The following is a 13,492-nucleotide window of genomic DNA, read 5'->3' as shown; positions in this document are numbered from 1 at the left end:
AGACTGGACTTTGCTAAAAAACATCTAAAAAAGCCAGCACAGTTCTGGAAGAACATTCTTTGGACAGATGAAACCAAGATCAACCTCTACCAGAATGATGGAAAGCGAAAAGTATGGCGAAGGCGTGGTACAGCTCATGATCCAAAGCATACCACATCATCTGTAAAACACGGTGGAGGCAGTGTGATGGCTTGGGCATGCATGGCTGCCAGTGGCACTGGGTCACTAGTGTTTATTGATGATGTGACACAGGACAGAAGCAGCCGAATGAATTCTGATGTATTCAGAGCCATACTGTGTGCTCAGATCCAGCCAAATGCAGCCAAACTGATTGGTCGTCGTTTCATACTACAGATGGACAATGACCCAAAACATAAAGCCAAAGCAACCCAGGAGTTTATTAAAGCAAAGAAGTGGAATATTCTTGAATGGCCAAGTCAGTCACCTGATCTCAACCCAATTGAGCATGCATTTCACTTGTTAAAGACTAAACTTCAGACTATAAAGGTCCACAAACAAACAGCAACTGAAAACCACCGCAGTGAAGGCCTGGCGGAGCATCAAAAAGGAGGAAACACAGCGTCTGGTGATGTCCATGAGTTCAAGACTTCAGGCAGTCTTTGCCAACAAAGGGTTTTCAACCAAGTACTAGAAATGAACATTTTATTTACAATTATTTAATCTGTCCAATTACTTTTGGTCCCTTTAAAAACAGAGTGGCACATGTAAAGGAGCTGAAACTCCTAAACCCTTCATCCAATTTTAATGTGGATACCCTCAAATGAAAGCTGAAAGTCTGAACTTCAACTGCATCTGAATTGTTTTGTTTAAAATTCATTGTGGTAATGTCTAGAACCAAAATTTGAAAAATGTTGTCTCCGTCCAAATATATATGGACCTAACTGTATACACTAGTGGCCAAAATTGAGACAACAGCCTCAAGATTTATAAATTTTTAGCATTTTGTCAATACAAATACAAATTTCATGAATGTTTTTGATTTCACAGTAAAGTTTTTAAGTAGAAATAAAATCTCATATAGAAACACAATATTAGCAGGAAATTTGTTCATTTGTCAACAAATTGGACACTATTGTCACTCAGATGACTGTGGGAGAAAAGCCATTGATTTGTCCTATTTTCATATCTAACACTAAAATGTTAATACTTAGTTGGATAGCTCTTGGCCTTGATAACTGCCTGGCATCTACTTGGCATGCTATCTACCAGTTTGTTTAAATTAGATGGTGTGATGATATGAAACCATGATTTGATGATGGCTGCAATGAGTTCCTGCTTGTTTGAAGCCCGCTCTTTTGAGCTGAGCCCAGAGATTCTCATTAGGATTGAGATCTGGGCTGTTTCCTGGCCAATTCAATAGCTGGACATTTTTGTACATGAACCAAGAGAGACATTTTTTAGCTGTATGATATGGGGCTCCATCTTGCTGAAAAATAAACGGTGTCCCTTCACCAAATACATCACGTGCCGATGGAATGAGTTTAGGCTGAAGGACTTCCTTGATGTACTTTTCAGCATTAACTGTTCCTTCAATTACCTGCAGCCTACCAACTGCATCTCTGGACATGCAGCCCCATACCATAACACTTAGAGGATTCTTCATGGTGAGTACTGTACACTCTGGCAAGCAATCCTCTCCCGGTCGTCGTCGAACGTAGCGGATACCGTCGCTGCCAAAGATGGATATGCGTATCTCATCGCTCCATAAAACATTTCTCCATTGTTCAATGGTCCATTTAGAATGTTCTTTGGCCCACTGTAGACATTTCTGACGCGGTGAGGCATTCAAAAATGGCTTTTTACATGGTATTCAGGCTCTTAACCCCGCGTTTACCAATCGTCATCGAACCGTCCGATCGGACACTGTCACTCCAGTGTTGACAAGCTCCTTGTTGATGTCAACAGCAGTTGATTTCCAGTTATTTAGGGCGATTCTAACAATTCTTCTATCAGTCTGAGGAGCTGTAACCTTCTTCCTTCCTCTACCTGGTTTATTCTTTACTGAACCAGTCTCTTGGAACCGCTTACACACTTTGAGAACGAAAACATGTAATTGCTTACCTCTTGAAGACAAACTGGCTTTAAAATATAAAAAACGCCTTTTAATCGCACAATATCGGTCTTAAATCACACCCAGGTCACTATAAACAAACATAGAATACATATCGCAGAAGAGGGCATGTGTTCAAGTAAGTATGCCAGTGAAAACTTTCATTAAATATTGGTGATGGTGAAAAACTGCAGGTGTTGCCTCAATTTTGGCCACTAGTGTGTGTATATATATATAATTTTTTTTTTTATTTATTTATTTTACTATTATTTTTACCTTTTACTGGCTTTTTTTCTGTCAATGGAGCTGTTTGAGGGCTCGTCTTTTACATGACGAGCTGTAGTGGTACCATTTGTAGGTACATTTGACATTTTGTTCACTTTTTGTTGCATTTTTTGAGAGGTGCAGTGATCTGAAATTTTGGCCTTTTGACTTATATTTTTATGGCGTTTACCGTAGGTGTTACTTAATTTTAAATTTTGATAGATCACACTTTTAACCCCTTCCCAACTTATGCATCACACGTCGACTAAGGGAATATTGAGCAGGCTCAGGATGGCAGGTGCCAACACCTGCTTCTAACAGCAGCGATCAGAGCTAGCTCCAAATTGCTGCTCTTTAACCATTTAGAAGCCGTTGTCAATCTCTATCAGAGATATATAAGTCGTTGTAACTAATGTGCGGGTTTTTTCAATTGTCTCATGATATAATCACAGGGTGCCAATGAGGTACCATACCATAGCAGCTGGGGGCTTATTGAAAGGCCCCTTCACCACCATACCAAATAACCTTTTTATTATTGTTTACAGAATAGGAAAATGGGGACAATTTAAATTATTAGGGCTTTATTTTTTTTTAAATACTGCTTCAACTATTTTTTTTACATATTTTTTAGACCGCTTCCCCCTTGGGCATTTGAACCTTTGATTATTTGATGACTTTCACAATATACAGCAATACTTTAGTATTGCAGTATATAGTGAAATTAACATCAGGCTGGGCTTCAAAAGTAGCAAGATGGTGGCGTCAGGGGCCGTCAAGCTCCCAGTTGCCATACTAACCCAATGGCATTTGCTATTGCTTTACGTGGAGGAGGGGTGTTGGACACCTTAACTGACCTCAACCAAGAAATGAAACATTTAAATACTGCTGTCAGAGATTGACAGTGGCATTTATGTGGTTAAAAAGCGGTCTCTCTCAAATATACAATCTATAGTTAGGAAAATTACAAAATTATCTCTTAATTCTGTAATAAAAGCTCTGGCCCTTTAAGAATAGAAAATGGAGTCTTTTGGATTTGGGTTCTCAACAGGAAGCAGTGAAACTCTGTGAGACTTTCTGCTTGTGTGAGTTACCATTGTGAGAGGCAAGGCTGTAGTGTCCAACATATAAACACAAGAGATCTATGCTGCGGTCCCACTTTATGCTGGATTTTATTATGTGAGCAGTAATGTAAGATGGATTCCTGTGTATTCAAGAGGAGGAGAAGGCTAAAAGCACCAGCTATGGTATGCCCTGTAACAGCCTTCTTCTTAATGTGGAATGCCTGTTGCTGGCTTTGTGTGTATGTAATGAGGCAAATGATGATTTGCTACCCATTAGAATGCGTCAGCAAATTAATTCACCACATGTCTCCTGTGTGAGTTGCCCAGAACAGACTGCTTCTCTGTGAGATGCCTAGTACAGCCTGCTCTGATCTCACTGCAGATCGATTACAAGTTGCCCAGAGCACAACAGACATTAGTGTGATTACTGACACATGTCTGGACAGGCAGTGTGGGGTAAGAGACAGTACAGCAGAGCTGACAGTGCTAAGAGAGGAGGTGAGCTGATGGATCGGCTTGTAAGGTGACACAGCTAAACTCAGCTGTGCTGCTTCTCTTATCACCAGGATCTTATCTAATAGGTGTTCGAACAAGGTTAGACCAGGAGATCAGGGCAGTGTGTGCCCTACATCTCACACACTGAGAAAACTGCTCTAAGCTATGGTGGAATGTGTTCTTTTTCTGTTGTGTTGCTGCCTGCTTACAATTGGTCAGCACCATACAGTGATAAGAAGCACACGCCCCCAGTGAAAACTATCTGAAAACACTTGCTTGAACTTAAGAAAAGTTAACTCATTAGGTGCCCAATTCTTTGATTGTTATTATCTCTAAATAAAACTTTTTATTCGGCTCTTAAGCCACTATTACATCCTGTGTCCAGTTCAACATGAAACATTTAGTGAAAGGCCCTCCATGAGAAGAGTCTTATAAAATACATGAATTTTATTTTGTTTTGTTTTTTTCAGACCTGATAAGGTCAATTTGAATTGCATTTTAGAGCATGTGAAATTGGTAATGAAAGAGTTAAAACAGTAGTAAAATGTAGTGTCACCGAATGCCTCCCAATCTCTTGCTCCTGGTGAATCAACACTGTCTTAAAGGATGACTGAGATGCTAATTCTGGAAATCCAGATCTCCTACACATGAAACCGCTCATCTAACCAATTAATTAAATAGACCATACCACTATATAGCTGCTCTGTGCAGCTAGATATCTGCATTTTTATTAAAACAGAATAATTTTGAAAAACAAGTGAAAAATGCCACCCCTGATATTATATCAAGTTTAAGAAGTTAACCATAGTCATTTGTTGTGTATAAAGGTTGATTGCCGCACATTTTCAGAATTTACAAAAAATAGTTTTGTTGTGTAATCCTTGTAACCCCTGTTTTAACCCAGGTCCTGGGATTATCTCAAGGCAGTGTGAGTGACATGTTGTCCAGACCCAAACCATGGAGTAAGTTGACCCAGAAAGGACGTGAACCTTTCATTCGCATGCAGCTGTGGCTGACGGATCAGCTTGGTCAAGGGATTACCCAGCAACCAGCTCTGTCACAAGGTAATTACAGAAATGTCTTCTGAACAGTAAACACGTTATTTAATTGTAGCTATAAGTACTTGGGAAGAAAGAGAAGTAAATGTAATGCTAGATAGGTCTAAGGGCTGTATGGTTGCACTTTTGTTTATTTGTTATCTATGGAAAGGTTTTAGGGTTATTCACAAAATTAAAATGTGGTCTTAGAATAATGTACATATATATTTATTTATTTGTGCCAATCTAAATCATTTTTAAATCTGCCACATTTTGCACATATTATTCCCCCTCACCCTAAAGGATGCCTCTCCAGGCTTATCCTCAGTTTACCAGTTGATAATGGACACAACCTGCTGTAGTTCCAGTGTTCCTGGTCAATCATACATGGTGCAGTCTATCAGCTGGCTTTATGCCAGCATAGCTCTGCTTGCAGCACTCATATAGCTTTATTCTACCTTTAGAATACATTATTTGTCTCTGTGCACTGTCTTTTTCTGTGCAGAACTCTGTGTGACTGAATTTATCTTCTGACAACAACATCAGTGTAACTGGCTGCCTGTGTGGTTTTACATCATTGTTAGCGGATTTTCAGCAGAGCTCATCTCTTCTGCAATTCTCCACAATGGAGTTTGTAATTAGTAGGCAGTGCAAAGCTGAGCTGTATTTGCTGCTGTGCTGACAGATCAGTGATGGGAAATTCTGCTCTATAGATGCATATGGCTGAACAAAATCCTCTGTCATATGAATCAATAGAGTAGCATTTGCAGTTTCACATCACTAATCTCTCAGCAGCAGGAAACAAACCCAGCTCAACTTTGCACTGCCTAGTAACTACAAGTTCTGTTGTGGAGGAGTGCAGAAGAGTGGAGCTCTGAAAAAAACAGCTAACAATTATATAAAATCACACAGGCAGCCAGCTATACTTATGAAGATAGCAGAAGATAACATCGGTCAGGCAGGGTACTGTACAGGAGCAGGCATTGTAGTACAGAAGTATAAAATTAATTCTACAATTAGATTAGCTTAATGATCACGCAGAATGATGGGGCTAGTCAGAAGCACACAGGAAATGGAGGGAGGGGTCTGCAGTACTTAGGAGAAGCAAATGCTGCTGGGAAATGTAATTTTAACAGATAGCTGAATGAGCGGTCCTATTCCTATGTGACACTGGATGCACAGAGGGGCAGATAGAGATAAAAAAAATACTTAAAGATACAAGAAAGAAACATTATGTTGGGCTTCAGTCTGTGTATTAATAACAGGTATTTATTTAAAGTGCTTTGTGAAAAACAATACAATTGTAGGAATAACCCTTTAAAATAGGACTTAACACTTTTTGCAAGTATATGTACTGTATATCCAATTAAGTTGCGAATACTCCCACTCTCAGCTATTAGAAATAATTGTTTTTGTGACAGTCATCATTTGACACCTGGATTTATAGTTGATATGATGATTCTTAGAAATCTAAAAACTTCACAAATTTTATATGTGCTGCAGCTGACTGCACATGTCTCCACATTCCATTGTCTGACAAAGATTGTTAAAAGGGTAGCCACTACTTGGACAAACTTTTTACAATTGCTACATTCCCCCGAGTTCAATAACAACAGCCTATACTCTTTGGTGCTGGAGCAACGTCAGCAGCTGGGCTTGTGATGTTGTAACTGACATTCGGAGGAAGTCAGAGAGCAGCAGCAACTCTTCCTTCTTCCTGGGTGTCCGTTTCATCCAAAGGAAGCGGGAGTGAAGCGCCCACTAATTGGCTGTAGGGCTGGAAGCCCTGTGAGACCATGTGCTGACGTCATATAGGTTGTTATTTTACACGGAGGAATATAGCAATTGAGAAGGGATTGTGGACAACCCCTTTTAAGTATTTGCACAGATTTGCCAACCTGCCTATGAATGGGTGTATAAACATTCATCTATGTAATCAGAATTTATTTTAGATGTTTGTTTTTTTGTTTTGTTTTTTCATTTAGGCACAGCCAGTCCCTCTGAAACACATCCGTCCCCATCTCCACCACCAAGTCCATTAGATCAAGAAAAGAATCCTCCAGAGCCAGTTATGTTAAGCTCAGAAAGCAGCAAAGAGAATCAGCAGCCAGAAAGTAGATCGGTTTCATCACTCAGTAGCAGAACGTTCCCAAGCCCTCACCCAGCAACCACAGCAGGTATCCAAGAGATTGTGGCAATGTCTCCAGAGCTTGACACCTACTCCATTACTAAGAAGGTTAAGGAAGTGTTGACGGACAATAATTTAGGTAAATTCTCCTATAGCCTTGCCATTATATATGAACATTAGCATTTGATTAGTTTAGTAGAACTATCCAGCACTAAGAGCCTACCTTCTATAATAGATTTCCAAATTATTCTTAATTAAAAATAAAATATATATTTTATTTTACGCCATTATCTTTTAATGAAGGCTAGAAAAAGTTGCCATTAATTACATCCAGTTTAGGGATTCAAATCTTGTCTGGCTAGGTGCAGCAAAAACATGGAAAAACCACATATGTGTGTCAAAAGTCCTCTAGCAGCCCTCTTCCCTCTAAGGTCTCTTTCCCATATATCCAGCAATCTGTTGATTTTTGCATTTGGCATTGTAGTAAAATGTTAAAGGGAGACTGATGCTAGAACTAATCTCACTGTTTTACATAGCAGCGTTCTTGACTTCTAGCACATCACTTATCTGCACATCAGTGTTGATGGACTTGGATCAAAAAATATTTCATGCATTTTCTATCGAATGTCAGGCTGTTGACACTTTGTCATCGGTTTTGTCTACTTAAAGGGGTATTCTCACTTTCTTAAATTGCTTTAATTAGTTAGACATCACGAAAATAAGCAAGTTTTTTTTGCTTTTTTTCTCTCTGCTGTTATTCTCCTGCAATGACAGCTTGTATCTTTTATAGTGTACAGCTCATTTTAATGGAGCATGGCCTTCACACCCTGGCCAAGAGTGTGCAGTAGTTTTTGTTGTCTCTGAGTTAGTGGGTGGAGAATATTTCCTATGATGTCTCCCATACACAGGATAGGTATGGATTCCACCCTTCATTCTCTGAAGCATACAGACAGAAGCAGCAGCATGGCAGACATTTTACAGCATTAGTGAGCTCTGTGGCTTTGAATCCAGCTCTGGAGGTCACATCACAGGGCTAAATCGCAAAGAGAGGCTTCTATAGCACAAACTGCTGAAAAGTTAATACTGACTATGATAGAAAAGTATTAACACAGAAAAAATGTCAGCAGTATTTACCTGTCCAGGTCTCAGGACAAATGCACTATCAGGATGCAGCAAACCCACATAATAAAGATGGTGACAAAACAGGTGTAAAATACTGATGAGATAACCACTCACAACCTACCAGTTCATGGAGCGTCACTAATAGTCTGTAAGCCCGACACTGTGCACTACATGTGTGTGACCAGCGTCCTATACAAGCCTTTTTGGTATCAGTTTTTTTTGTGCACGGGACTGCATAGTCGTTTACCAGTAAGAGCGACTATGCTGTTTCCTGTCAACTGCAATCTACAATGGGCATGTGACTGTCAGAACTGGACCATGGAGCAATGGAAGAAGGTGGACTTTCTTTTAAATCATGTGGACTTCCAAGTGCATGTGTGTTACTTTCTTGAGAAAGAAATTGCACGACAAAGCACTGTGGATATAAGACACGTCAGCAGAGACGTTGGGATCTCTGGGAAACAATATACAGGACATTGCACATATCCTTGTTTGTTGTTCCTGGGAGTGCATCAGAAAAGAAGCTGAGCAGGCCTAGTGCTAATGCTCATCTTCACAATGGTAATGTATTGGCAGCTCTGGATGTCATGTAAAGATGAAGCTGAGGATATATATTAGGACTCTTTAATGTTTACCTCCAGGTGCAATTATTACAATATTAGATAAGATAAAGTTGGAAATTTTCTTTCTTTCTATCTTGTAATGATGCGGCACAAACATTAATCTATGTGTGTATTTTCAATCTTTTACAGGTCAGAGATTATTTGGCGAAAGCATCTTGGGTCTTACTCAGGGGTCTGTATCAGATCTGCTGTCCAGGCCCAAGCCTTGGCATAAACTGAGTTTAAAGGGTCGAGAGCCGTTTGTTCGTATGCAGCTATGGCTGAGTGATCCACATAACATTGAAAAACTGCGAGACATGAAGAAGATGGAAAAAAAGGGTGAGTATAGATTTACAATGACGCAACTCAAAAGACACAAATTTTAAAGGGAATCTGTCAGTAGGATCAACCCTTTCAACAGTCTACATCTATATGTAGGTCATAGGAAGCTGAATAAAATGATATCATGATATCCTCACTCAGATGTTTTATTCCAGAGAAATCCACGTTTTCCTTTATATGTAAATGAGCTGTTAAGATCTATGGGCTGGACACCGATCTGCATGAGAATCTGCCCAAAAGCTTATGTTAAGTGAAAGGGGAGTTACCAGTGTCAGACATGTAATGACTGACTGTCTGCTTTCCTGATCTACTTGTTTCACACTGGTAACACCGCAGATATCAAGGTATTTTATTCAACTTTTGATGACCTGCTTGCCTATGTAGAAGGCCTAGGAGGGTTGATCCTAAACAAATGTAATCTTAAGTGAAATATTTATACTAGTAAAGATCTCTTTAATTTCTTAAAAGTTTCTAAAATGTACTTTGTGTAACTTTATTTGTATGCAGGTATAGAATGTGAGACATTAACAGTCCAAGCAATTCAGATAAATTGACCATCACAAATCTACCAAAACATGCCAGAGTTTCCCACATTATCCAGTCAGATTTTTCTTTGAATGGTCTTCTCTAGGCTGGGGATGTATAGCATCACACAATGGTCAGGGTAAAAGAAAGAGTCACCCAGCCTCAGGGGGAATCTATCATTCTCTGTATATTAGGCTTTTGTTCAAGACTGGCATATGGAAAGCCACGGTTGAGAAATATCCCCCTGAAGAAAAACATTTCTATTTGCATCAGTCACAAGAATTACAACCATTGTTGCAAGATTTGACTAAAGCCCTGGCCTTAGTGTGTTATAGAGTGTCTGTCGACAAGACAGATCTTTTTAATGTAGGTCCTTTATTAAATACACTAATAACATTAAATTCAGATCACTTCAGTTTAACTCAGTAGATTCTGCAGTGAATACCAACCATGGCATCTAAGCGGTTATATGATGGCTCCATGTCACTTCATCACAATTCCTACAGCATGATTGTGGGCCACTCGCCGTATGGGATCCATTAAGGCCCTATTTCTTGTCAGTATTATTATTTTACTCACTTATAGAGTGCCATTAATTCCCCGTCGCTCTACAGACATTATCACTGTGTCCATTGAGGCTCACAATTTAAATCCCTATCAGTATGACTTTGGAGAGTGAAGGGAAACCCACATAAAAACAGGGAAAACATGCAAACTCCTTGCAGATGCTGTTCTTGGTGGCATTTAAATCCAGGACCCCAGCGCTGCAAGGCTGCAGTCCTAAAGACTGCCCCGTGCTGCCCCATGCCATGTGCCATGTAAATGTTCCTATTAAAGGGGTGTCCCCATCTAATAATAATAATTCTATTTATAGAGCACCAACAAATTCTGTAGCACTTTACAATTAAAATGGTACATGTACAAACAATAAAGACATCACAAAGTAATACAGTTCAACAGTTACAGGACGAGTGAGCTTACAATCTATAAGGACATAGGGGAGACACAGTAGGAAGAAAGTGCTTGTCATGTACGGTCCAGCCATCATAATAAATAGGGCATTTTAAATAAGCTACATGATCCAGTCACCAGCCGATATCTGTTTCAATACAGTTGCCAAGTTCTATTCAGTGCAAGGAGGAAGTGGACACAGATCAATAGGAGGGACCAGGTTCTGAGTAAAATATAGAAAGACTGGGAGAGAGTTAGGTTGGTGAATTGAGGCGATAGCAGGGCTATGGATTCGGAGTCGGTGTCCATTTTGGTGGAGTCGGAGTCAGTATAAAATCGACCGACTCCTAAAATATATAATAAATTGGGTTCAGTAGTTCAATGCAGGATGTGTTGTAAATTTTTTCATAAGAATTTGGGAAAGTTATGAAATGTCCTATAAATGTCTGTTCTACTCCTGATCTAAGGATCTCGGCTTTTAGTTGAGATGAATCTGTGCTGCACTTTATGTACACGCTCAGTAGTGAGGCAGGGCTGTGGAGTTAAGAGTCAGGGAAATTGAGGAGTCGGAGTCTGAGGTTTGGCTTACCGACTCCATTGCCCAGGGTGATAGGCTTGTCTAAAGAGATGTGTTTTTAAAGCACATTTTAAAACATGGGGGCTAGGTATTAGTCGGATCATTCAAGGTAGTGCATTCCAGAAAACTGGCGCAGCACAGGAGAAGTCTTGGAGACGGAAGTGGGACATTCGGATCATGGAGGGTGTTAGTCTTAGATCAGATGTGGATCGGAGAGCAAGGGTAGGGTGATAGACAGAGATGAGGGAGGAGATATAGGGTGGTGCAGAACTGTGGAGGGATTTGTGGGTGAGAGGGATAAGCTTGTATTGTATTCTGTAGCAAATGGGCAACTATTGCAATGACTGGCACAAGTTAGAGGCATGGGTGTAGCGGCTGGATAGAAATACAACCCTGGCTCCAGTAGTAGAGTTGCAGTAGTTCAGACGAGAATGAATAAGAGTGACCATAAGAGTTTTTGCAGTTTCAAAGGTGAGAAAAGGTCTGATTCTAGAGATGTTTTTAAGATGCAAGTAACATGATCGAGTGAGCGATTGGATATAGGGAATAAAGGAAAGTTTTCTGTCAAATATAACCTCAATACAGAAAGCATGTTGCTTGGGAGTTATGGTTGAATCATCCAAGGCAATTGCAATAACCGGTATGAATTGGTTACTAAAGGGAGGAAACACGAGAAGTTCAGTTTTGGAGAGATTACGTTTCAGATAGAGTGAGGACATGATGTCAGAGACAGCGGACAGACAATCCTTGTATTTTGTATTAAGATAGGGGTAATGTCAGGAGAAGAGGTGTATAATTGGGTGTCATCAGCATAGAGATAATATTGGAAACCAAATCAGCTGATGGTTTGTCCAATAGAAGCAGTATATAGGGAGGAGGGGGCATATGACTGGGCCTTGAGGAACCTCCCCAAGGGGAAGATTAGAGGAGTAAGAGCTTTCAAAAGATATATTGAAGGAGCGGTCAGATAGGTGGGAGGAGAACCAAGCGAGAACGGTGTCCTTGAGGCCAACAGAGCAGAACATATTGAGGAGGAGCTGGTGATCCACAATGTCAAATTCTGCAGCGAAATCCAGGAGAATCAGCAAGGAGTAGTGGCCTTTAGATTTTGCTGTTAATAGGTCATTAGAGACTTCAGTGCTGGCAGCTCGACTAGAGTGTAAAGAGAGGAAACCAGATTGTAAAGGGTCAAGAAGAGAGTGATGTGAGAGATAGCGGATTAGCCGAGAGTGGACCAAACGTTTCATGAGTTTAGAATAGAAAGGAAGATTAGAGACAGGTCTGTAGTTAGCAGTGCAGTTCTGGTCAAGGGATGTTTTTTTTAAGTAAAGTGATTACGACAGCATGTTTGAATGAAGAGGGAAAGATGCCGGAGGAAAGAAGAGGTTAAATATTTTAGGCAGATAGTGACAACTGGGAAGAGAGACTGGATTAGATGTAAAGGAATAGGGTCACTAGTGCAGGTTTTAGGGCGAAAAGAAGCAAGGAGCCTGGTAACGTCTTCTGTGACAGGCTTGAAGGTGGTAAGTGAGTTTGAGGTGCAGCAGGGACAGGGATCCAGGCTCTGAGGGGACTGTGCAAAAATGTCCTGAAGGATATGATTGATTTTGTCTAGGAAATAAGTGGCCTGATCGTCAGCGCTGACGTTGGTGACCAGAGCCTGTAGTTTAGGGCTCAGGAGGGTTAGGGCTCAGGAGGGAGTAGAAAATTTCGAAGAGTAATTTTGGAATGTCGGATAGTGACGTGATGAGGGTACTGAAGTAAACTTGTTTGGCCAGGTGGAAGCCAGAGTTATAAGTTTTGAGCATGAACTTATAGTGGATGAAGTCTTCTGCCTATCGCAATTTTCTCTACTGACGCACTCAGCACACCTTGAGCAATGCTGGAGAAAATGTGTTTGCAGCATGTGCCAGGTTCGCTGTCATCTGTGTCGGGTCTTTCTGCGTGTAGCAGGTGCAACTTCATCCGAGGCATTCTGCAATCTATTATTATAATGTGACAGTGCTGAGTCTGGACAGGAGAGGAAGTAGATCGGGGCTAAAGATGACTGTAGATTGTTCATAAACTGCTGGGTATTGATGGCACGTAGATTCCTGTATGTGTAATGAGTGGTGGTGTCCTGGGTGTGAAGAAAGTTCTTAACAGAGAAGGAAAGAAGGTTGTGAACAGAAAGTGAGATAGGGGAGTTAGTAAAGTCGTACACTGAGTAGAGCCAGGAGAATACTAGGTCAAAAGTATTCCCATCTTCACGTGTAGGAGAGTTAGGAGAGAGTTAGTGAAAGGCCAAAGGAGGAGATTAGAGAAAGAAGATGAGTGG

General features: G+C 40.5%; 1 protein-coding gene across 4 annotated transcripts in view; it reads left to right on the top strand.

Annotated features, from left to right (window-relative positions):
• Positions 1-13,492, top strand: part of CUX2 (cut like homeobox 2) — a 642,716-nt gene that overhangs the window by 606,269 nt on the left and 22,955 nt on the right. For 3 of the 4 annotated variants that reach the window (XM_073676345.1, XM_073676343.1, XM_073676346.1), the window contains 3 exons: positions 4,796-4,955; positions 6,914-7,195; positions 8,931-9,119. In XM_073676345.1, coding sequence (XP_073532446.1) covers positions 4,796-4,955; positions 6,914-7,195; positions 8,931-9,119 — 631 coding nt within the window. The remainder of the gene's footprint in view (positions 1-4,795; positions 4,956-6,913; positions 7,196-8,930; positions 9,120-13,492) is intronic. The other variant, XM_073676344.1, reaches the window with a different exon arrangement.

This window comes from Phyllobates terribilis, unplaced genomic scaffold (assembly GCF_046119375.1).
Source record: "Phyllobates terribilis strain yellow unplaced genomic scaffold, ASM4611937v1 Scaffold_1__5_contigs__length_1240528914, whole genome shotgun sequence".
In the NCBI taxonomy this organism is placed as follows: domain Eukaryota; kingdom Metazoa; phylum Chordata; class Amphibia; order Anura; family Dendrobatidae; genus Phyllobates; species Phyllobates terribilis.
This window is presented reverse-complemented; position numbering and strand designations above follow the sequence as displayed.